Source organism: Talpa occidentalis, unplaced genomic scaffold, assembly GCF_014898055.3.
Source record: "Talpa occidentalis isolate TD23 unplaced genomic scaffold, MPIMG_talOcc4v2.1 talOcc4.7, whole genome shotgun sequence".
Classification (NCBI taxonomy): domain Eukaryota; kingdom Metazoa; phylum Chordata; class Mammalia; order Eulipotyphla; family Talpidae; genus Talpa; species Talpa occidentalis.
In genome coordinates, this window is record NW_023605083.1 from 62,202,787 (window position 1) to 62,228,488 (window position 25,702).

A 25,702-nucleotide genomic window follows, 5' to 3' on the forward strand; every position below is an offset into this window, starting at 1 on the left:
TATACATTGTAGAATATTTAGCACTATCCCTGGACTATATCTACTAGATTTATTGGTACCTTCCCACCAATTAAAATACCAAGATTGTTTCTGGACATTTCTCAGTGTCCCTGGAGGGCCATGCTGATCCTGGTTGAGAACCACTAAATTAGAATAATGATGGAATTCTAAATAGCAACATTAGAAGTCACAAGGCAAGGCAATAGTACTTTAATAATGTGATTTTCATTACTCTGTTGCTTTTTAAAAGTAAATCTTTTTTTGATAAAATAAATAGAGTTATCATTAGGCAGACACAGAACTCTTGTTATGATAGAATAATTTTTGAATAACAGAAACAAATGCTTTATGAAGAAAAAAGTCTCTCTATGTGTGTGTAGATAGATAGAGTGATCTTTAATGTTAAAACAAAGAAGAATTTGGGGGAAGAGTATAGTAAAATGTTATTAACATCTATCTTTGGGTAATATTTTAAACCTAGCCTTTTATTTTCTTGAGTTATGTGGTGGTGGTACATTACCTTTTTAATCAGAAAAAACCCAGAAGTTGTCAATATCTAGTTATAACTTGGAACATTTATGTTTAATAAGGCTTCTAATAAAGATTGAAATGAATAGTCTTAAATAGTCCATGCAGTTCATTAGGAAGCATTTTTTAAAAGTTAACTCACAGCGGGGAGAAGGGACCCTCCAAGCTAACTCCTGCACTATTTCAAAATTGAAGACTACCTTTTCACTGTAGGTGTTAAGATATGGGATTCCTAGCAGTGAGATTTATGCAAGTGTTTGACTCTTAAGTTTTATACAGGGAAATATCGTGCCACCTGCTGGCAGTTCTGTATCTGTGGGCTAATCTTCCATACAGGCAAAATGAACTTCAACTTTCAAATAGCACAGCAATTGTGTTCTCTCCTCTGTGCTCTAATCATCATACTAAGGGCAAAGTTTGTTGAACTTTTTGAGATTTTTCCAGGCTGGTCCATATATTATATCATTCCCCTGCTCACACAAGTATGAACCTTTAAGGAACTCATTTTATGTAGGAGGACAATGGAAGCCCAGAGAGGTTACACCATTTTCCTGAAGTCACACAGTAAATGAAGGACAGAGCTGAGACACAAATTCAGAAAATGGTCACCCTCTCTGCTGCTACCAATTGTGTGAAAAGTGACTGGGTTGAACACGGAGTTGAAAGCACTATTAATAGTGAAAATACTTTCTGAGGAAGCATGGGGAAAAAATAAGCAATAAATGCAAGTCAGATGACCTGAGATCGAGTTATTCCTCAATTCTTCATTGCCTGCTTGACACCCTCAGAAGATTACCATTCCCAAACCAGCTTCCCTTTTCTCTGCACTTCACAGGGGTTTCTGTGAGAATTATAGGAGATGATGCGTACAAAAGAGCTTTGTAACTTCTTCCTGGTTTTTCTAAATTCTCAAATTTTAACTTTGAATTAAATGAAATAATCAAAGATTAAATGAAGAATCAAAAATGCAATGACCTGAACCTTGTTATGTTTTTACTTGCAGACAGGACTCTTTCCTTGTTAACTTAAATTCTTGCCTTCTGTTTTGTGCAAGATAAATCCACAAATGCCTATTTAAATGTGCTTTTTGCATCTTCCGTTAGAGTATAAAGGTATTTCCACTGCATTGCCAAATGTCTATTGTTCAGCACCTAATCTGATAAATTATTCTAATTCCAGGAAAACATTGTTTCCACAGGAGAATAGGCTGCCTTTTGGCTGTCAGAAAACAAGAGCATAAAAGCTTCCTTTGGCTTTGGTTGCCAGGAAATCGAAGACACTCTTCAGTGGAGTCTGTGTCTGCAGTCAGGGAGCTCTGCCCCCCGGAGGATCCCACCTTTCCTTTCCCTTCCAGGCTACTCACCCTTCTTTGCAAGTGTAAGTGACAGTGTTCCCAAAAGTGAAGTTATTCCCAGCGATGACAGCGTCTTTGATGGCCGGTGGCTCCCCGCAGAACACAAGATGACAGGTAGGTGGCGCTCTGTCCCAGCTGCCTGCCGCTGTGCATTCCATGACAGGAGGGCCCTGTAAGCTGCAGGGAAGAAAGAAGCCACTAGTTCTGTTGGCTATTTACTTAAAATAGGTGTACTCAGAAGAGAACAGGGGGCGCTTGAGAACTTTCAATGCATACACTTTTTTTCACATTTTATTACTCTATATAAAAACAAGGGAAAACTAAGCAGGCTGTAGGTCATTTAGTGCAATGGTTAGGCTACAAAAACTAAAGTAGGCTACAAAAACAGTGCAAAGTAAATCATCTTAATGTGTGCACTGATGGTATTGTAAGGTGAACAGCAGAATAATAGGCAGGTGAGAATCCAACAATAAGGGGACAGATTCAGGAAGTCAAGGTAACTGAGATCAAAGGGCACTGGGGATCTGAACTGTGTTGCTCCCGGTTTTCTGGCTGTTGATTTCACAAATCCCGGATTCCTTGCTAAGGTTCATCTACCTTCACTTGCCAACTGATTCTGAATGTCCTTTTATTCCATTTTCTGTTCACTTTAGATCCTGCTGATCAAGTTTCTGATGACAGCTTGACTCTTTTTAAACACACACACTTGCACACACATCCAAAATTAACCTCTCATAGTACTAAGGATGCAGGCCCTTACCTTGCAACACTTTTTACAACATCCCAACGCGCAATGTTGAGTATAAGCTGGACAAGTTGTTAACCAAAAAAAAAACCCCACAAATCCATCACAAAAGCACTTTATTAGGTATTGGGTTGTGCTTCACAAACACTTTCAGCTTTCATGTCAAATGTCTGAAAGTGGGTTAGAGCGTGCAGAATATTTCCCTGGTCACTTACTATTAGCTGAACCTCAGGAAGCATACAAATTGAGAATATTTTTTACATCGAAAAACTTGTATTGAAAATCAGCCAGTCACATATAAAAGAAACCTATTGAGTAAGTAACGAGTAACAGGGCATTGCAGGAAGCTTGGCTAGTGGAGAGGGGAGTTTACCTGTATCCACTCTCACATGAGTATGATGCAGTAGAAAGGTAGGTTAGCCCACTCAAAATATATTTCCCGTGATTTATGTTTTTGGGGCTTGAACACTTGACCAGTTCACATATGGGAGGAGAATGACTCCAAGAACCACTCGCAAGACAGGACGATTCTTTCTCACCATCCAGAGTATAGCCTTTATTACACCTAAAGCAGGTAGAGGAAAATTACAGACAATAATTTGCTTAATGTTACACTATTTTATCTGTGTCAAAACTGCCAAAAAGATAGAAAATCAAGTCCTATTGGAAGAATTCTTTTCTCCTATTGACATAATGCTTTGGAATTATTTTTTTTCCTCAAGTTTGAATTCTGTATGTCTTCACCTTTGCTGGGTGATAAACAGAAGCAGTGAGGAGCTGGTTTGTGTCATGGGTAGCTGCAAAAAGAAACTTCTTGGTGTAGAGTGGTGTGACCTGAGATGTTAGGTTTGGAGTCAAAGCTCCAGGATATTCATAAGCTTGTGGGACCTCATTCTCAGGGCTCCTCAAGGAGGCCCCACAGGCAATAACAGGTTAATGCTCATGGGACTTAAGGATCTAGAAATGACTACCATTTTCATACTACACATAATTCAATTACCTGCATTTTAATAAAAAAGATCCTCTGGGATTCTTTTCCCTCTTTCTCTTCCAGTGTTCTATCATTGCCAGCATGTTCTCAGCAAATTCTAAACTGCAGTTTCAGGCCTTAGACACTTACCGATATATCACTTTACTGCCATAGGTAAATGCTGCCCCATCGATGTCACCATTTTCTGGAGTAGCTGGTGCACCACAGGAAATAGCTTAAAGGAAGAAAAACAAAGAGCATTGATTTTTTTAGCTTGTGTGTGCAAAAATCTCCCAAAGCTCAGGTGGGCAGTTCCAGGTTTCTTGTCATGTTTAAATAAAAGCCCACTGGTTGGGTTTTAAATACAAAGGATATTGACACTACGTAACACTTGACATTTCTCTACCTTAAGGTTCTAGAGTTGCCAGACACCACAAACATGGGGCACTTACTAAACATACCTTCACAATAAGGCATCATCTGACTCCATTCTCCAGACTCTAAACATGTGATTTTGCTCACTCCCATCAGCTGGTATCCTTCCTCACACGAAAAGGTGACTTCAGCACCCACTGTGTAAATCTCACCGGAAGAGTGACCATTTTCTGGATTTTCTGGAGCCTTACACTTGATAGGTTCTTGAAAGAAAAAAAACAGTCTTTGTGGGACAATAAGTGGCTTCACACAACTATGGAAATTCTCACAGCAAAAGAGTTTCACTACTGTTCACAGTGTCAGTTAAATCCTGAGAAAAGCCTTTGAAGGGAGATGCTTGAAGCCCAGGGAGACACTGGCCATCATACAAGATCTATTTTACAGGCATTTAAGCAATAATGTTTTGAAACAGCAATACATATATAAAGTAAAGGGCTGTGATTTGAGACAGAGAAAAATCCCAAGAGTTATACATAATAAATAGATCATGTTTCCACTAAAACACACACACACACACACACAACTATACTAACACCAACAACAACATGTCAGTGAGTTAGACAATAAAAATGAGAAACAAGCAAGGAGAAGGCAGGAAATCAGCTGTGGTTAAACATAGAACATTGGCTGTTCATGCCTACATCATTCTACTCCCAAGCTGAAAATTTGTATACTCTTCAAAACCAAATCACAAAGCTTGCCTAGGGAAAAATCTGATGAAGATACATTGCTTCTCTTTAAAGGATGAGTAAAAATAGACAAAATTAAAAATAAAGGATCTTTGCAAAAATATGCCTGGCCAAAGAGAGGAGGACATAATCCTAAAGTCTCAGAAGAAGTATTTATCTTTTCCATATGCCTTTTGGAGTTGAAGGTATTGTCTTATTTTTAAAAACAGACATTTAAAATAGACACATAAATAGAATATATTGAAATGGGATTTCCCAGTTATACATAGATGAGTTACCTGCACAGCTTTTACCATCTCCTGTATAGGGTGGAAGACATGAGCAAATGTAGGATCCGTTTGTATTCAGGCAGGACGCATGCTCGCTACAATCCGACCCAACAGCACATTCATCAACATCTAAGATGAAGAAGCTTACAATAGTAACCGTGATTCCCTTCTCTCATGCAACCCCTTGTTTTCACTTTGAAATCCTTACCTATCATCTTGTCACATGTTTTTATCAAATTTAAATATAATACTTATAATCACACTCAAATAGACAATCAAGGCTATTCTTTCCCCAGTTTATAGGTGGACAACAAACAGTGATAAAGACACTCTTCCTGTTGAGCCTGGCGGAGATTTGAAATATTGTTTGTTCCTCTGTGGATAACTACTTCCTCACCAAGCCCAGAGTGTTCTAGAATGAGGTGTGGTTAACAAAGGGATGCCACATGTGAACTCCTAAAACTTGGGATATCTCCTGTGAAGCTAGAATAAACCCACAGAGCAACTACCAAGGTTTTGCTCACCAAGGCATGAAGGTGCAATGCCATTCCAGCTGCCATTATCTGTGCAGAACATCCTGGAATCCCCCAACAAGTAGTAGCCAGTGCTGCACTGGTAGGTCACCGTGCTGCCAGCGTGGAAGTCCTCGGCAGAATAAAAGCCATTCTCCAATGGGGGAGGCACTCCACAGCTAATACCTGTGATATCACCAGGAAGAGCAAAATGACATGAGGAGCAAAACACTCCAAGAACAATTCATTGTAAGCTATTAGTTCAGTTAAGCATAACTTTAAAAAAAAAAAACCCAAGTTGTGGAGAGCCAACCCACCAGACACTAAACAACTACCAACTAGTCAATATCCACTAGGTGCTGAGGTGATAGTACTGAGCCAAACAGACAAAATCTCCCCTTTGTGGAACGTACTATCTAGTGGAAACAGAGAAACAAGAAACAGATATAATTTGTCAGGTTGGGAACAGACTGTACCCAGAAATGTCCCTGATTACCCAACCTAACACAGCATTCTGGCTTCCCAACCAGCCCTCTCACTTTGTTTTTTGTTTTTTTTTTCTTTTGAAAGATTTATTTATTTATTTATACAAGCACTGGGTACAGTCAGAAGCGCGGGAGGGTGAGAGAATTCACCAGAGCCAGAGCGGGGAGCAGAGCAGGCAGACAGACTGAAGAACACTGCTGAGGGGAGCAGCGGGCGGCAGGAGAGGTCTGCACCTGCACGCCATGTGGGACCCTCGCCCGGCAGCCCAGCCGGGGATCAAATCGACGCTGCAGAGGCTGCGTGCAGGCAGCTTCGCAGCCCAGCGCTCAACCACTGCACCACCAGGGGAGGCTCAGCCCTCTCACTTTGTAATTCCTTACCCTACTTAATTTTTCTTCATAGTTTTTCCAGCCTTCACTACTCTTTTTTATTATACATAAGTTATATTTCATTGTTATAGTCAGCCTCTCCGACTACAATGTAAACACCATCAAGAGAGACTTTTTCCCTAACAGCTGTATGTTCAGAATTTAAAAATTGTTGAATAAATGAATGAATGGAGGTTCCCAACTTAAGAGATCTCTTCCTGTTTTCCCACCAGCAATGACACACCCCCCTTTGGACTCCAGCCCCCAGGGTCTGTTTTCATTCACACAGTCCCTTGTGCCACGTGGGGTGCATTCCCAGGTGGTGATCACTTGGATCTTCAAGCCCCACCTCCCTTACTGGGCTTAGCGCAATTCATTACCCAAAGGAGGTATTCCAAGAATAGTTGCTATGGTTGCTACTGTGCAGTGTCTAGCTTTTATCTAGCATTCCTGAAAAGTGTTCTTTTCAGGAGCCACCAAAATGCCCTCAGCAAAGGCAGCTCACGTTCACAGTGGGGAAGGGGCTGCGTCCACTGTCCTTGGTTCAGACAGTGCTGCACGGGGCTGCCGACCAGCTGGAAGCCTGGGTCACAAAACAGACTGATTTTGGCGCCTGGTTTTAAGTCTGCTGATGCAGTTCGCAGGTGAGGCACGGATCCTTCCAGACGTGGACAATCTGAGGGCAAAGGACACAGTACACAGCTCATCAGCACCGTAGTAGCAACATCACTAGGTCAAGAGTTTCAATCTGGTGGTTGTACTAACATTTGAGTCACTCTTTTGACACCAAAGCAAGAGAATGAGCACCCGAGTCACTAGCAAGCAAAATTACCTAGAAAAATCTATTGGAGTCAACCAACAACCTTCCCTCTTTCAGCAACAGGAAAAGAGAATATTTTAAGAATTTTCATTAAATGTCCTTGAATTCTAGGACATCTTCAGGACCTTATTTAATTATATTTCACTTTAGGCTACAGTTTTGCACATTCAGGGTTTGACTATTCAGTGTGTGGTTTGTAAAGTACAGTGTTTTCCCCCTTGTCCTAGAATGGTGAGCAGGAAGTACAGAGATGAGATTATCCCACTTCAAACAGGAAGCCAGGTTTTGTGACCATTTTAAAAATTAACAAGATCTCTCCTCTTATCCTATTTTCCTAATCTTATTTTACCTTTGTCCAAGTTTCCTCCGCAGGTAGTTTGTACTCTGTGATACAGAATGCATTTAAGTCTTAAAAAAATAGAAAGTTTAGATGACAGTAGGGTAACTGAATTACTAGTTTAACAGTAGATTGACTGGCACACACTATTGGAACAAGAGAAAATTCAGAGTCATGTCCTTCTGCTAGAAAACTCGACTAGTCAAGAGATGGCAGAGTCTATAGAAGAGAGAAATTCTAACCCGAACAGAATATGCTCTTGGAATCGATCTTCACTTTCCCCACAATTCCTGGCAGGAAGTCAGGCCAGGCTAACACATTTCCTTTCATGAGCTCCTCTGGGCATGAGCTAGCCAGCAATTTCACCTGGAAGTTGAAAAACACATATTTAGATAAACCCCATTTGTGTCCGTAGCACAGAGTTATTATATCTTAGTTTAGTTCTATTGAAAACATTTGCCAAATGTTTAGGGGGAAAGGAGGTGGAGGTAATTAGGGTTTTGTATGATATGGTTTTATGGGTAATAGAAAAGTTCCTTTCTCTCTCTCTTTTTCCTCCATCACCTTGCTCCCGCCGCCCCCACCATCATTTCATCCCTAAATTCATTGCTGTCTGAATTACTGAAAATCTTATGTATAGAATTTCTTGTCTAAAGCCTTGAAGTTTGTTATGGCGTCATAGAGGTTTCCCCTTTCCATTCTCCCGTATTCTGTTTCTGAACTAGAAGGAAACTGAGGCTTAGACATTTTCCATCACTATAACAATCAGGGTAAACATTTATCCAGCCCTTCCTTTGTGCCAGGCAATACCACTATACATGTAGGATTTTGCTCAATCTAATCAAAACTGCACTCTGTGGTTCAATTCATTTATCTTTCATAATAAAACTGAATCCAAGAGAGTTGGAGAATATGTTTAAAATCATCACCACTGGTTTGAGGGAGAACTGGGATTTGAACCCAGGATAGAGCAGATTAGCTTTAACCACTATCTTATCTGTTATTCTCTATGTATGATCTTGCGTCAATCCTGAATTTGTGCATTGATCTCAAAGGGAGTTGAAGTACAATTCTCTGTGATCCTTTCCAGCTCTTAAATGATGAGATTTTATAAAATTATCATTTCTGATAAAATTTAAATCCCTCATGAAGAAACCAAAAAGAGATTCATTGAAAGTTACTGTAGATAACTTCAGCCTGCTTAGTCTATGACCACAGCATCAAATGATATTGGTGGTAAGTTCTGAAAACCCGGAGTTACAATAGGATCGTTAGGCTGTTCACATTTTCACTAGGTTTGTACCTTTGTATCTCATTACTGTCATACACTGAAAATGCAATTGACCTGCTGTGGAGACAGGACATAGTCCCAGAGGTTGAGCTGGCTTATGGAGCCCACAAAAGACTCAGCTGGGTTGAATCCCTCTCCTTTTTTGTCTTGCTCTTGCCCAAGAACTAATGCACCACCACCTAAAGAGACAAAGAAACAAGGAAGAGAACTAGCTTAATGAAAGCACAACCATTGTGAAAGCATCAAGGACACTGTTTTTAAGTTAAATTAGCCACATTTACCACACTTTATTAATAAGGACAAATTCCATGTCTTATAAAGCAACTTAAAAAAGAAGGAGATTTAGAATATTATATTGGATTTATAAATATTTAACTATGAAACTATATGCATATAACATGTCAACAAAACAGGTAAGTCCTATTTTGTCTTCTTTCTTCTAGGCATTACCCTGCATGACAGATTAGCATAACTGTTTTTCTTTCCGTATTCTTAAGCCTACAATGCTCAAATTTCTATCACCAATTCTAAGGAAACTTCTGAAATTGCATGGGACCACCCAGTTGCCAAATCCAATAGAAACTTTTCAATAGTCCCCTCTGGTGACTTCTCCTTGTCATCTCTTTCTATTGACTGTTTCATTCTATGAAACTGTCCTTCTAGGGATGCTGGGTTTGTATTTGCCTCTCTAGTGCCATCTTCCACCCATCTCTACTCTGATTTGTGCCTTCAATAGTTGACAGCTCTGGACTGACATGATTTCCTTGTCCTTCTGACTTCTGTTTGTGTCTGGCCAATGGAAAGACCATTGAGGTAAGAAAGTGGGATGAGAGGAAGCTAACTTCCTTTCTCCCAGGCAACAGATTGGAGGTGGCTGCTTTCCTCTATGCATTGCCTGGCTCTATGCAATGAATCACTGGGTAATTTCTCATCCTCACCATGGTTTCCTTAAATTCTAGCAACACTTCCACTCCTTGTCACGTCAGGTTCACCTCCCATGACTCTCAATTATTGCGAGCCATGGGGTGTTTTATGATCATATTTTGGTGGTTTTAACTCCACCCATACCTTTTTAAATAGTCTGTTCCATATAAGCTCTCCAATTACCCTCACCTGTTTCCTCTCAGGAGCCTGACTAAATCCACTTGGATCTCATGAAAGCATCTTTGGATGCTTGGACCTCTGCTCATTTTCAGTCTTCCTTCTCTACCTGCCTCATAGGTATCGATACATCCATGATCCCACCCCAGCCTCTTGTCTTCTTTCTTCAACAACTCTCCCTGTGATGTCATTCATGTACCAGCCTATGCCTGCAGACCCCTCTTTTATGGTTTCCCAAACTCATCCTTCTGTTTTAAATTAATGATTAAAAATTAATACTTCCCTGAAAGGTTAGGTCAATTTTCACCTGACCAGAGTATCCATCACACTGAATCCTTGTCAATCGTATCTTAGCACAAAAAACAATTCATTGAGGTCCATCAATTATAACTACAATATCTATGGACTCTAATTTATTCCTACTGCTGTGGTCAATCAGCTCCTTGGGTGGTGACTGTGACAGTCTCCTTGTTTTATTTTCCTATTCCTTTATGGTTTCACTCTTCTATCAGGGTTTAATTAATATAGAAATGCTTTTTTAAAAAAAAAAACACTTGCAACTATTCATTACAAAAATATCAGAAAAGAAAATAAAAACTCTCTATGATCTCAACACTCAGAGAAGACATAGTTGAAAACAAAAACATTCTAAATTTAACCCAAAAAGAAACCACCACCCAGCTCACTTGAAAATGTCACTTTCAGTTGAAACCCTTTTAATGTTTATTTTCTTAAGGGAATTGTTAGCCAGTCCCCTCATCTGGCATACGTCATAGAAGGATCTAGATAAAGCGAACTTATTTTCATGTGCAATGCTGAGAACTCTGGGTCACCTAATACTTCTGCATTCCATCAAACTAAAACTCTGACTTTTTAGAAGAGAATTTGAGTTCTACTTGAAAAAGAGCATATAAGATAGCTATTCATTGGCAGAGCTCCAGCTCATAGATTGTTCACAATAACAAGACAAAAACTTAGAAACAAAACAAACAAAAAACACCAGCAATCACCCTCCTCCTTGGAAGATAGTTGAGAAACCCTGTGTTAGCACAGCAGGCTTCTGGGCATCTTAACATAGATGCTATAAGGTATTTTTATACAGAGAGGCACACAGGGCACCTCGGAAAAGCTTAATAATTCAGTCTGCTCATAGGGGAAGTGTATAAATGGCAGAGACAACTGTTGACCTTTATCTGAATCCAAGGACAACAAAGCAAGCAACTTGATGTTCAGCTAAGCACCACCACCTCCGCGTCTAACACAACTGTATTCACTTTGCTAACACATACCAGGAATGGGTGAACCCACTGAGAGGCCCAGGCCTCCATCGGAAAACTTCCCATCGATATAGACTTTCCAAGCTCCTTCAGTACTTGTCCAAGTGATTGCAATATGGTGCCAACTGCCATCGTTCACGGAGGGACAGTTTGTTATCTTTTCCTTGCCATTCACATAAAGAACCCAGCTGTGAAAAGATTCCAGGGGGTACAGTCATTACTCTGGTGTTGCAATCCCGTCTGTGGGGCATGTTACTATTTTTCTTATTTTTGGCTTGGGTTTTTTTTTTTGGTGGTTAAAATACTTTGTGTAAACCCGTAAACCCACTTTCTCCATTTGGTCACATTTCATAGAAGCAGATCTGATTTACTAATTATACTTTATTGCAGCTCGTTGAACCTTTGTTTGTGTTTCTTAAACCCTGTGGGATAGAAAGATGTCTTAAGATGAGTTGAGAGAAGTCAGCCCAATTTGAGATAATTCACTGTCTATCTTGGAGAGAATGAGTCAGGAATGGAAATATTGAGAGTCATCAACTGATTTCTGTCCCCTAGAATATATGTTTCCTCAGACCAGCAACAAACTGCAGCGATCATGTAGAAAGTAAGTTCTGTTTCTCAGTTGCTAGAACTGTCACATGGTAGACAAAATACCTGGATCCAAAGAAATGAAAAATGGGAACCAAACAAAGGGCATCAATCACAAGGAGTCCCCAAGAACCATGTCACTTAGGGAAATGTCAGAGGTGATAAGCAGATTAAAATCTTTGAAAGTAAATAGAGAAAAAGAAAGGATTGAGGAAAGTGTATCAGGAAGATGAGAATTCGCTGAACACATTTTCCAGCATTTTCTTAGTCCCTGTTCAGAGATGTTCATGAAAAAAATATCTTTATCATATTGTTTCCCCTCTGAGTTTCCCCATTTTCCTCTTCCTATTCTAGGGCAACAGGTAAACTCTCTCTATATTTTGCCTTGGGGGAGGTTTTGGAAAATTTGTTAGATTTTTTTTTTTCCTGAAAGTTCAAATCCACTAAGAAGAACGGGGATTGAGGATGGGGAGATTTCTACCAGCAGAGTGAGAGTCCTATGGGGTGAGGAGAGGAAAGAGAGCTCACGGGATCTCTGAGCCTCAACTGCTCAGCAGCGATAGCCCACACATTTGGGAAGACCCGAGAGGGAAAAGGCCATGGGACACAGCACAGAATCCATCAGAAGTTCTGAAGGGACCACCGGGGCTGAGGCAGTGGACTGCTCAGTCTGTGGACATCAGATGACCTATGGTGGGAGTCCTGCCAAGAATGTGGCTCTTCAGTAAAACCCTGTGGGTTTTTCATAAGTTGAGTGTATCTAAGAAAAAAGAACACTTGGTAGTGAAAGAAAACAGAAACAATTGGAGTTGACATTCCTGACAGCCCAGTGGGATAGGGCCCTATCATTGGAATGAATTGACCCCCCAAAGAGTTAAGGGAATGTCATCTTATGAGCTTGAGTTTGTAGACTGATGCATATTCAATGTCCTATTCATACATCAGCAATGTCACTGAAATCCCCTGGCCTTCAGAGGATGTGAGGACCAGATTTAACTGAGCATTGGAGACGTAGCTCTGCCACTGCCAGAGTGTGAGATTTTGGGGTGCATCACTTGGTTCCTGTGAATCTTTGTTTTGCCCTGTGAAAAATGGGTGCCAGTACCTCAGATCATTGTGACAAGCAAAGGAAGTACTTTGTAAATACTAGCACTCAGTGAGACAACAGGAAAATAGTAAATAGTGAAACACAATACATATTTAAGGTATTATCACTAAAATGTCACTAACAGTCCAAACCTGTCTAGATGATGCACTGGATTACTGTCACCATGGGGCAGCTGACTCCTTGCTCCCTCCTCTCCAATTTTTTATTTTTTGTCTAGAAGAACTGGGGTGTAGGCCAGAGGTGCAAGGGCTGGGGTGGGTAAGAGAATTCACCAGAGACAGAGTGGGGGGCAGAACAGGTGCATCTGCTGAAATACATTGCTGAGGCGAGCAGCAAGTGAGATAGGAGAGGTCTGCTGTGCCATATGTGGCTTAGCTCCCTGGCTGGGGATCAAACTCAGTCCGTAGTGGTAACAGTGCTAAGATTTAACCCCTAGGCCACCAGGGAGCCACCCCCTACCCCAATGTCACTTCTAACTTGTTAAGATCCTAACAGGTTAAGATGCAAAGTCAAGCCTTCCTGACATTTATGCTTACCCATTATAATCAGTCAGAAGGAAGGTATTGTCGCTGCCATCCTCAAGGGCATAGGAGATGGGTGTCCCATAGTTGGTGGTGTCATTGGATTTCATCCAGAATGTGCAGGTGACAGCACGGAGAGAAGGAAGCACACCATCTAGCATGACGTATCCATAGATAGCAGAGACCTCAAAGTCCAGGTTAAAGCCTGTAGACTGTTCTGCAATGAATACGAAAAGTGTGCCTGCTGTGGCACCTATGAGGCATTTCCCCATTTTCTGGGGTAGGCAGTAGGCATGCAGATTCTTGTAAAGAAAGCTCATGTCAGTCAAGTGCAGAGTGAGAAGCAGTTTCAAAATTAAAATCATAATATTTACAAAATATATGACTTTTTTTCCAAATAAAATAATGAGTGAGTGTCTAAGACAGGAAAAGAACTCAGAAGTGAAAGGAAGCTGGAAAATAGTGGAAGAACAGCTTGGGAGGAGAAAGGAGAGGAGCCATTGGAGGTTATGAAAGATGAGAGATACTAATGTATTTCTGTGTTATGATGGGAATGACAAGAGAGCAGAGGAATTGATGTTGCTGGACAGAAAGAGCGACAGCTATGCTGGCAACATTCCACCTCTTGTCAGTGTTCTGGCTCTTCTTTATTTCATGAACAATTTAGCTCCACCCCAAACTTGCATGCCCTGTTTGATAAAACAGAAGTCCTATAGCTAAGAGACCCCATTGCTCCAATGTCCTTATCTGTGCTGTTGAGGTTAATAATAATATACCCAGTTTAACGGATGGCTGTAAAGGTTGAATAAGTACAAAACACTGCATAGTTTTGGGTATACGGGCAGTACATAGTAGAGGTGAAAACAGACAATGTTATTATGTCACATTATTGAGATCATAGATACCTGTTTCACACCTGCTGCCTGAAAATCCTGGCAGACATTTACAACTGTATGAATTCAATTCATCCACACAGGTGGCCTGATTTCTGCATGGATTAGACTGACATTCATTGATGTTTAATTCACAGAGTGGTCCTGTGAAACCTGCTGCACACTGGCACCTAAAAACAAACAAAATTTAAGAATTATAGCCGCTACAGAAAGGCATCAGGAGATGTCTCCATTTCTAATAATGTTGTCTGAAAAGACTTTGAAAACTGTAGTGCTGAAACATTTTCCACATCATAACAGTGCTTTAAAATCCATGATGAGATGTACCTCACACCTATGATAATAGCTATTATTCAAAAGATCAGAAATAATAGGTATTGGAGAAGATGCAGAAAGAAGGGAAATCTTATACACTATTAGTGGGAATGTTAATTGGTACAACCATTAAAAGGAGCAGCATGGAGTGTCCCTAAAAACTTAAAAATAGAAATTTCATATGATTCAGTTATCTCACTTCTGGATATTTACCCTAAAAACACAAAACCACCAATTTAAAGAGATATAGGCACTCCCATATTTATTGCAGCACTATTCACAATAGCCAAGAACTAGAAACAACTTAGTGCCTGTGAGCTGATAAACAGATAAAGAAGATGTGGCATATACATATATATATATATATGGCACATATATGTGTATATGATGTGGCATATATATATATATAGATGTGGCATATATATATATAGTATGCCAACTATATATATGTATATACAGATATGTGTGTGTGTGTGTGTGTGTATATATATGCCACATCTTCTTTATCTGTTTATCAGCTCACAGGCTCACTCCTTTAAATGGTTTGTTGCACATGAAACTATAAACCAGAGGCACACTATGGGGGGGTGGAAGTGAGTAGGATCAAAACAAGAGTGGTAAGAATTGTATGGGGACTATAACCAAGATGAAAATGCATACATTGTGCAAAAATGAAAAATGATGTAAAAAATATACAAAATAAAAAAAATTTGTAAAGTTAAAAAAAATGGTTTGTTACATACCACAGAGACAACATAGTCTACTGATTAAGAACAAGGCAACAAGTTGGCTTCAAAATCCTCGTGTACTACATAGTAACAAGAAGACTTGAGCAAATAAAACCCTCCAAACACAGTTTACTCTGTGTGTATGTGTGTGTATATAGTTGGAATGCTATATATATAAAACTATACACAAACACACACACAGAGTGTATATATATATATAGAGAGAGAGAGTATATATATATATATAGAAAACTATACACACACACACACACACACACACACACAGTAAGCTTTGTTCAGATGGTTTCATTTGCTCAAGTCTTCTTGTTACTATGTAGTAGATGAGGATTTTGAAGCCAACCTGTTGCCTTGTTCTTAATCAGTAGACCATGTCGTCTCTGTGGTATGCAACAAACCATTTTTTTTTTAACTTTACAAATTTTTTTTATTTTATACATTTTCATATTGGATATAGTCCCCATACAATTCCCACCACTCTTTTTTTGATCCTACTCCCTCCGCCCCCCCATAGTGTGTCTCTGGTTTGTAGTTTCTTGTGTAACAAACCATTTAAAGGCCTCAGAATGGAAAACATATCTGAAAATGTCACATGTCGACAATCATGTCATGAAATGGGAAATCTCATATAGTAAGTAGACCCACAGTTTGGTAATATCCAGGAAACTTGGGGGTTTCCAATCCCAATGTCCTCTATGTCCATTTCTAGTTATATACTCAAGGAAGTTACTTCAATCAGAGCTTCAGGTGATGGACAGTCTACTGTAGCCTATCCTTGGGTCAGCATTTAGGAATGGCTGACTTGGGACTCAAAACAATACTCCAGAAAGACTGCAGAAAGATTGAAAATGAAGAAGATAAACATAGTGGAAAGAACCAGACTTAGCCTTTCACCTGAAGCTATTGGCACCATCTTTACAGGTAGCTCCATTTTTGCATGGTTGACTGAGACACTCGTCCATGTTTTTCTCACAACGGGTACCCAAAAATCCAGGTGGGCATTTGCACAAGAACCCCCCAACCTGGTCTTCACAGACTGCATTATTTAAGCATGGACTTGATCGGCATTCATCGACTTCCATTTCACAGTGCAGGCCTGGGGATGGAGAGGAGCAGATTAACTGCCTAAGAAAACCATCAATCAGGGGCCTCCCCAGTGGCTCAGTGGTTGAGCGCTGGGTTGCAAAGCTGCCCACAGCCTCTGCAGCGCTGGTTCGATCCCCAGCCACCAGCGAGGGTCCCACATGGCGCGCAGACCTCTCCTGCCGCCCGCTGCTCCCCTCAGCAGTGTACTTCGGTCCTTCTGCCTGCTCTGCTCCCCGCTCTGGCTCTGGTGAATTCTCTCACCCTCCCGCGCTTCTGACTGTACCCAGTGCTTGTATAAATAAATTAATTAATTAAAAAAAAAAAAAAGAAAACCATCAATCAAGCTGTTGACTTCTTGGAGGATGCTGTTTCCAAAGAAATCAATGTGGACTGCAGAATCATAGGCCCAACAAATTGGCTTGAAATCCATTCTTTAAAGAGGGGTGGCTTTAATAAGTCATTTTAGGACTGCATTTTTTAAAAAATAATCTTACTCTTTTAATCTCACTTCTTTGTGAAACTAAGATTAATAAATATTTAATTGAGATAATGTAAAAAATAAAACTTGAGATAATGTAAAAAATAAAACTAACGGTGAGTTCAAATTTTCTTCTATTTCTTCAATCTTGCCTCTTTCCTTTACTGCACATTTTCTTTATCAATTATATATATATATACTTTTTAACCTAATTATTTAGCATCCATTTATAATGATTTAATATGACTTCTCTTTAGTTAATTTTTGAATGTTTGTCTTAGCATATATTTTTTTTTCTGTCTGTTGCACTTTCTACACATACGCGCGCGCGCACACACACACACACACACACACACACATTTTTTTCCAAACTGTTTTAATGTAAATTGCAGACCTGATGCCCTTTTACTCCTAAATAATCAAAAAGAAGGATTTTATCTTAATCAGAATCAAGTTATAAAATCATAAAATTAACATTAACATATACATGTTAGTAAATATAATCATCTATGGTGCTTTATAGGACTTTAAGACATGTAGGATGAATGGAAACAGCTTACCTACATATCCTCTCACACAGGTGCAGCGATAGCCAGCCAAGCCATCAATGCAGGTTCCTTTATTTAAACAAGGATTAGAGCTACACTCATTTATATTTTCTTCACATAGTCGACCTGCAAAGAATCATAGAAATTTTGAGCTGGAGAAACTCTGAAAGGATTTTAAGACCAGCAGTTTCAAGCAAGCTTTTCAGAGTAGAGCAACTGGAAGTTGTGGCTAAAATCTTTATGAAAATTTTTGCTCTCTTCCAAAAATGTTGAAATAAAGTGTTTTCTTTCATTCTAACTGCAAAATTTTTCTAGCAGAAAAACCCAACAGTTTTCCACATGCAATGGAAAATGACAACCATGAAAGTCTAGTTCCACTTTTGTTTTTTTTTTTAAAAGATTTATTTTCTTTATGCATACAAGAGCTGAGGCACAGGCCAGAGATGCGGGGGTGAGAGAACTCACAAGACAGAGTGGGGAACAGAACAGGCAGACTGACCGAAATACACTGCTGAGGGGAGCAGCAAGCGAGACAGAAGAGGTCTGCTTTGCCATGTGGGTTGCTCCCTTTCAGGCCAGGGATCGAATTTGTGCTGCAGAGGCTGTGGATTGCTTCATAGTGCGATGCTTATGACACCAGGGAGGTCCCTCCTTGTGCCACCAGGGAGGCCCCTCCACTTTTTAGTTAAGAAAATAAGTGTAATTTTGCTTAAAATATGCTTATAGCATATACATACTGTTTGTTCAACTATTTATTGAGTTTGATTCTTTTAGAGTTAAGAGATAAGAATTACACTGTTGGAAAAATTATGGGAGAAATACACTGAATTAAGAAAATAGCTTAGTTTGTTTGGAAAGATGGAAGGACACAACCAAACTTCTGTGAAACTGTTCCATGTTTTGCATGAACATAATCTGAGAACAAAGGATGTAATTCAAACACTCCATTTTACAAACCTAGAAACTGGGAGCCAGAGATGGCTGTGTTATTACCAAGGACATGTACAGAAAGGAACACACCCTGTCAGTCTTTAAATTCAAATACAAATGTACAAAGACTCTTTGAGCTGAAGAGTTCAGGATGCTTAAATTTACAACTCATAGGATTCTGTAACAAGAATTCAATAATTTACACATGTAAGTAACATGAAAATGTGCCAACTTCACTGATAAATGTCAGATTACAAAGACAATAAGCCTCACACATAATTTGCACTTTCATAATGAGCATTTTTATTTTTCACAGTAGAGCCACACAATAAATTGTAGATCTAGTAAATATATATTTTTTGACTCAGACGTTTGGATCTATTCTGCTGTCTGGTCACAGACTTCTCTAGAATTCAGGCCTGGGTGTTTCTGGCTTAAGATGTGGAATTTTAGGTAAAGACATGTAGGGTGGAGTAGCATCATTTCATACTGTATGTGGAATACAAACAGACATATGTGGGAAGGAGAGTAGGAAGGAGATGGGAAAGATAACTGAACCTGGGCCAGAGATTTGCCGTAGATCCAGCTTTTGGACACACACCAACGTGGGTGATGAGCAAGAGTCTGCAGCTCCCTGATTTGGTCTTAGCACCCCTGTGCCTCTTACAATGTAAGGCTAATGAGATTTGCTTCAAGACATACGCGACACGGGTCCTAAGTACATGCTACCTACTCTATCTGATGTCCAGGAGACAAAAATGATCTCGTCCCCCATGGGAGGTAAAAGGCTAACTGTAAAACAGCATGCCGGTCCTCTCTATCTCATAGCTGATTCAAGGGATTTTCAACATTTCTGATTTTGTTTTGATTGTTTAAAATTTTTTCCCATCTACAGACCTTTGAATTACATTTCCACATAAAATGTGATTCTACTGTATAAATCAATGTCTCTTCCCATATGATTAGGACCCTGTTTGCTGTTGTATGGATTCTAAGTAGAGGAATGAATAAGATTTCGTTCCAATGATTACCAGTATAAATGAGGACATTTATATTTTCATTTATTTTATGAAAGCTGCTTTTGGATGATATTAAAAATGGTTACTTTATGGGCCTCCCCTGGTGGTGCAGCATTTGAGAGCTGGGCTGCGAAGCTGCCCGCAGCCTCTGCAGCGCCGGTTCGATCCCAGGCCCCCAGCGAGGGTCCCACATGGCGCGCAGACCTCTCTTGCCGTGCACGTTGCTCCCCTCAGCAGTGTATTTCTTCATCAGTTTGCCTGTCACGTTCCCCGCTCTGGCTCTGGTGATTTCTCCCCCACCACCCCCGAGCTTCTGACTGTACCCAGTGCTTGTATAAATAAATAAATATCAATCAATCAATCAATCAATCAATCAATCAATCAATCTTTTAAAAAAATAAAAAATAAAAATGGTTACTTTAAAAATTTTTAAGGATTTCACTGGATATTAAAATATAGAAAATATGCACCCATATGCTTTTATATATATATTCAGATATATTTTAGTATAATATATAAATTTAGTAAAATAATAATTTTACGAGTTGATACAGGGCTCAATCATTATCTCCTTAATCTCCATACCAATGCTATGAGGTTATTACTATATATAAAAGAGTAAATCATACTGTATTGGGCATTATCAATATTGTAATAGTTATAACTGAATAAGGGAATTGAATGAACAAGATCAACATTTCTAAACTATGCTAAGGGGGGTTGGAAGTTGCAAGTCTCTGATTTAAATAAATATACTTTGACATATATATTAATTTAAGTGAGAGGGAGAGGCTGAATGGTCCAATATAATTTGAATCATACAAGTGCCTAAAGTCTACAATCAGCAATAACTACACACATACAAGCACACACCAGAATATACATAGACACAAGCAGACATACACTCTATAAATTCAGTGAAATACTAAGTAAAGAACTAATGCAGGGCCTAATATTTTTCTGGCACTGTTCTAGAGTTTACAGATTTCCTCTCATTTCCTGGTCTCCATTTTTAAGTACTAAGAAACAGCTTCAGGAAAGTAAAACGGCGTGTCCACAGTCACACATCAACTTGGCCAAGATGAGCACAAGTCTGCCTATTTTAAAAACCTCAGGCAATTTCATACCCCCAAATTGGTATCTTAGTCTACTTATATAATAGCATGTGAGAACACTTTCCCAAAACATGTAATTGTATTTCAAAGTATGCCTCTTCAGTATATTTCTAATATCCTATGAATGAAGCCTAACAATACATTTCAAATTTACCTCAGTGATGAATTTTTAGCTTTACTGAGTTATAACTGACATTTAACAATGCATAAGCTAAAGGTGTACAACATGAAGATTTGATACACACATATATAGTGAAATGATGAGCATCACAGTGAATTAACCCATCCATCACCTCATACAGTTACCATTTTTTGTGAGAACTTTGAGGATTTATTCTTCCAGCAACTTTCCAGTATATGATAAGGTATTTTTAAACTACAGTTACCATGCTGTACAGTAGATCTACAGACATTATTTACTTATTTACCTTAAGTAAATAAGGTAAATTTAGTTAGTACCCTTTGACCAATATATCTCCATTTCCCTCAACCCCCAGCACCTGGAAATCACCAGTTTAGTCTCTGTTTATGAGTTTGGTACTTCAGAGTCTACCTACAAGTGACATCATACAGTATCTGTCTTTCTCTGATTTATTTATTTCACTTTGTGTAATTCCCTCAAATTTCAAATTGTTGTAATGGCACAATTTCCTTCTTTATTAAATCCTTGAATAATCATATATACGATTATGACATACATTATGATATATAATACACATACATTATATATACGATAATCACATATATAATGGAGGAATGTTTTATATATATAATATTGTATGATATATACATAGAACTTCCATTTCCTTTATTCATTCATCCATCAATGGACAGTTTGTGTCCACATTCTGTGTATTGGGAATAATGCTGCAATTAACATGGAAGTGCAGATAACTCTTTGAGATGGTAATTTTCTTTCCTTTAGATAGATACCTGGAAGTGGAATTGCTGGGTCATGTGGTAATTGTAATTTTAATTCTTTGAGGAACTTCCATACTGTTTTCCAGTATGGAAAACCAGTTTACATTTCCACTAACAGTGCACAAGTGTTTCCTTTTCTCCACATCTTGGTCAACATTTACCTCTTGCCATTTTGATATCAGCCAGTCTAATAGTTATGAGATGACACACATGGTGTTTTTGATTTTTGGTGATGAAATTTCAGTAATTCCAAGGTTTATAATGTAAAAACCAAAACTTTCCCCTTACCTGTGTAACCGGATGGGCATTCACAAATGAACTCCCCAACTTGGTCTTTGCAAATCCCATTGTTAAGGCATGGCAGGGAGCTGCATTCATCAATGTCTGTTTCACACTTTAAGCCTAAAATAAAAACCAAACACTGAAGGATGAACAAAGAGAGGAATTAATAGAAACAGAATCAGTGCCACTGGAAGGCAATTATCCCAGTAATCTGTATTTATTGGGAGTGGTGTCAGTAACAAAAATTGAAGTAGTATTTCTTAAGTGCTATTATTTACCTAAGTGTATAGGTATTGTCTCTTTCTAAACAGATTTAATATAAATATATAAGGATTCATAAAAGGTAGTAAAAGACCCTAAGTTAAAAGTAGGGGCAGAAATTGGGAATACTGGAAGATTAGGCAGGAATTAAGTTAATTCCAAAGTGAAAAATATAAAATCATATACTTGCTATTAGGGTCACTTGCTGAGCAGTAAAGATGGGACTAATTCCTACCAGATCTCAGTTCACAAGCCAGTGCCCTAGGGTGGGGCTATACCTTTCCATAGGAAGTACTCAGGATTTCTATGGGTTAGCTCTATTGGAAACCCATGTTCTTTATACCGGGGAGTTTCAAAGTATGGACCCCTGAACACGAGTATCAGCATCACCTGGGAACATGACAGAAATGCAAATTCTGAAACCTTCCCCAGACCTATGGATTCAGAAATTCTGGGGTTGGAGTCCAGCAATCTGTTTTTACAAGCCTTCCACATGATTCTGATGCACATCAAACTTGAAACCACTGTCCCTTTCTCAACTACTATTTATCTAGAAAATTCTTGGACAAGATCCCTTACTTCTTATGGAATGTCAAGACAAAAAGTTCCGTAGAATTAAAACACACACACACACACACACACACTCACACACATGCACACAGGCACACACAAGCTGTAACAAGTGAACTGCCAACACAGCCCTAGGCTATATTTTGTTTTTCAAATTGTTTTCCAAGTTTCCTTTTGCTTATTTTCTGGTGAAATCCTTTATTTAAACACCATTTCTCTCATTAACATTTCATGCTGGGTGCACAACATCTGAAAAAACTGCACTTCCAGAAGAAAACAAGGAATTATATTAGAAAAATTGCAATCTAAGATACAGTTTTTTCCTATCAAAAATTATGTTGCTAGACTGAATTGGAAAGTGACCCAAACTGCAAGAAAATGTAATGCTTACATAATTCCCACATAAGCATGGACAAAGTCACATTGCTTTTCAAAGCACAGTTTATAGAAAGATAGAAACAAAGCAACAAATTATAGCCGTTCACAAGAACTTCCACTAGTTGAAGCAAATGGGAGAAATGAGTTTGTTTAAAAATGCTTCCAATGAACAATCTGTTCTATGTTGAGTGTCATGCATTTAATCTGTGTTAGAACTAAACTTTGAACTTAGCTTGTGGAACTGTATTCCAATTTAAATAGTGAATTATGACATGACTTTTTCATAGAGATGATTCTTCATTCTTCCTCCAAAATGTGCAAAGAAAACTGTCAGCATAAGCTAACGTATACTTCTTCACTCACTGGTTTATCCTATTCAATCAAATGTTTGTGTGTTGATACAACCTAATGTATCTTATAGATTTTTTTTAATATTCCCAAGTTCAATACTGAAGGTCGCAATGATCTCACATAAAAAATTTATTAGAATTTGCATTCCTTTATGTTATTACCTGTATATCCAGGTGGACAGAGACAAACATAACCACGCCCAAGTTGTTGACAGGTTCCACTATTGTGGCAGGGGTTTAAGAAGCATTCATGGAAAACCTACCAGTGACACAAAAGAAATCAATTAGAGACAAAACACTCAATTCATTTCAAAGCAATTTGACCAGGGAGTCAGCAATTTGACATTAGACATCTGGATCCTGTTACTAGGTGAGTTCACTCAAGCTAGCTGAACTGCTGTGTACCTGACAATGGTGCCCGCATATCTGGGTAACACAACATAGATGATACTTGAGTGATGTTCTGGTTAACCCAGCAATATTGCTAAAGGCTGGCTCACATTAGCCTCCACTTGAGCTGTTTTAAAAGTATATGAAGGATGGGCTCAAACCCAGACCAGTTAAATCAACATCTCTGAGACCGGGATCTGTGGCTCATTAGTTTTAAAAGTTGGCCAGCAGATCCTAATCTGTCTCCAGGGATCACAGGCACTGCTCTAGAAGTTTCTACAATTTTCTGTGTCTACCAGGCTCTGTTTCAAATGACTAATGAAACTCTGACAAGTCCTTATGTTTGGATGGGGCTGTAGCCTTACAGGAAGTTGAAGTAAGAAATACAATCTCATTATCCTCCTTAAAAATACCAAAAGCTAAAGTATTATCATGATATTGGGATAAAGTAAATTCGGAATAATGGCTGAATCTACTAAAATAATTGGTCTTAACTAGTCTTTAAAAAACTAATGGAAAACAATTCAGTTATGTTTAGGAGTTATGTTTCTTGATTTTTAAAAATCCATGTGTTATTCCAACTAATGACTTTTTGGGGGGCCAAAATCTGGATCATTTTCACAAAATTGAATAATTCTTCCTGCCAATCAGAAAAGGTCTTATGTAATCCAAATGCCCTTACTTAAATGATGGGTTATACTTGTGTTAAGTGTTCAATGCTAATGAATCAAAAGGCACTCCACATTTACACGTTCTCTATGCCAGATGCTGCTGGGAAAAATTCCAATCTTTAGTGCTTAACACTTCTATTGCTGAACTTTTGGAAAATACTTATTAGAAATCAGAAGTGAATACATTGATTACAGAATTCACAAGTCTTATTTAAAGTTTCAACTTTGGTAGTCATCCTCTATGTGATGTGTGTAATGCCAAATTGTTTCCCAAATATTCCATTAGAGAAAATTTTACACATAGAAAATGGGCTTGCCTGACTGCTGACTTCATACTTCTTTTTGATATGTCCAGGAGAAGCAAGGGGTACTACACTTTCTTCTGCTGCTGAGAAAGTTGAACTAAAACCTAATAAAATTAATGGAAAAACATTAAAAAATCTTATTGTATGGTTGATGTCACCAATAAATATGCTTTCTCAACCTATGGTCTCTATTCTTGTTCTCTTGAAAAACAGAGTCAAGTGACATATATTTTGTTTCAGTAATATTTAAAAAGAGAACACAGAAATGGATACATCATTAAATCCTAGACTCTTAGAAAGATGTTTGGAAGTTATCAAGTTCAACATTTCCAAAATAAGAATCTTTGAGTCATTAGAAAGATCTCAAAAGGACAGTTTAAAAAACCTAGACACCCAAGTGATTGAAACAGTAATATTCAGAATTAATGCAACCACGAGACAAGCAAAAGTATCCAATGTGGGAGTATGTAACAAATGAAGTATGTCCTCTTACTTGAGCAATCTGTGATGGATCTGGCACCAGTGATGGTTGTGGTTCCATAAAAGGGACAAGACAAGCAGAAGGACTTCCCTGGACTGGGTTGGTAGTAATCTTGAGGACATGGATAGCAGGGCATTAACCCAGAGCGAGAGAATTCTCCTACTGGACAAGGTACTGCAAAGGTAAAAACAAATTTGTGCATAGGAAGTGTCACACCTCTATTTAAAAGAACCATGTTAACTTTTGGTTGTAAGAAAGCTCATGGATTTTTAATATATTCACTTGCACATATTAATACCCAGATATATTACCATTCAGATAAATATTTTGTTGTTTCCATTCTCTCCTTATGAGCACACACTAACTTAACAAAAATTAGAATTGGTCATATTGTATTCTGATTTTTCCGCTTAATATTATATCATAAGCATTTCTCAAATCATTCCTTAAATTGATAGGAAACATGGCTTTTTAAAGGTACAATATTATATCCATTTATAGACCATGATGGAGCTAATGTTTCCTCTATTTTGAGATATTTAGATTGTTTCTAATTGTTTGCTA

General features: G+C 38.6%; 1 protein-coding gene across 1 annotated transcript in view; it reads right to left on the minus strand.

Annotated features, from left to right (window-relative positions):
* The window catches only part of SVEP1 (sushi, von Willebrand factor type A, EGF and pentraxin domain containing 1), a 167,201-nt gene that overhangs the window by 43,160 nt on the left and 98,339 nt on the right, over positions 1 to 25,702 (minus strand). The window contains exons 19-36 of the mRNA XM_037491628.2: positions 25,151 to 25,312; positions 24,670 to 24,761; positions 23,454 to 23,550; positions 21,739 to 21,852; positions 17,478 to 17,591; positions 16,248 to 16,449; positions 14,305 to 14,462; positions 13,415 to 13,616; positions 11,195 to 11,370; positions 8,859 to 8,983; positions 7,756 to 7,879; positions 6,862 to 7,032; positions 5,515 to 5,688; positions 5,000 to 5,119; positions 4,059 to 4,235; positions 3,748 to 3,832; positions 3,001 to 3,192; positions 1,892 to 2,059 (exon numbers count right to left, since the gene is read on the minus strand). Of these exons, the coding sequence (XP_037347525.1) occupies positions 1,892 to 2,059; positions 3,001 to 3,192; positions 3,748 to 3,832; positions 4,059 to 4,235; positions 5,000 to 5,119; positions 5,515 to 5,688; positions 6,862 to 7,032; positions 7,756 to 7,879; positions 8,859 to 8,983; positions 11,195 to 11,370; positions 13,415 to 13,616; positions 14,305 to 14,462; positions 16,248 to 16,449; positions 17,478 to 17,591; positions 21,739 to 21,852; positions 23,454 to 23,550; positions 24,670 to 24,761; positions 25,151 to 25,312 (2,653 nt within the window). The remainder of the gene's footprint in view (positions 1 to 1,891; positions 2,060 to 3,000; positions 3,193 to 3,747; positions 3,833 to 4,058; positions 4,236 to 4,999; positions 5,120 to 5,514; positions 5,689 to 6,861; positions 7,033 to 7,755; positions 7,880 to 8,858; positions 8,984 to 11,194; positions 11,371 to 13,414; positions 13,617 to 14,304; positions 14,463 to 16,247; positions 16,450 to 17,477; positions 17,592 to 21,738; positions 21,853 to 23,453; positions 23,551 to 24,669; positions 24,762 to 25,150; positions 25,313 to 25,702) is intronic.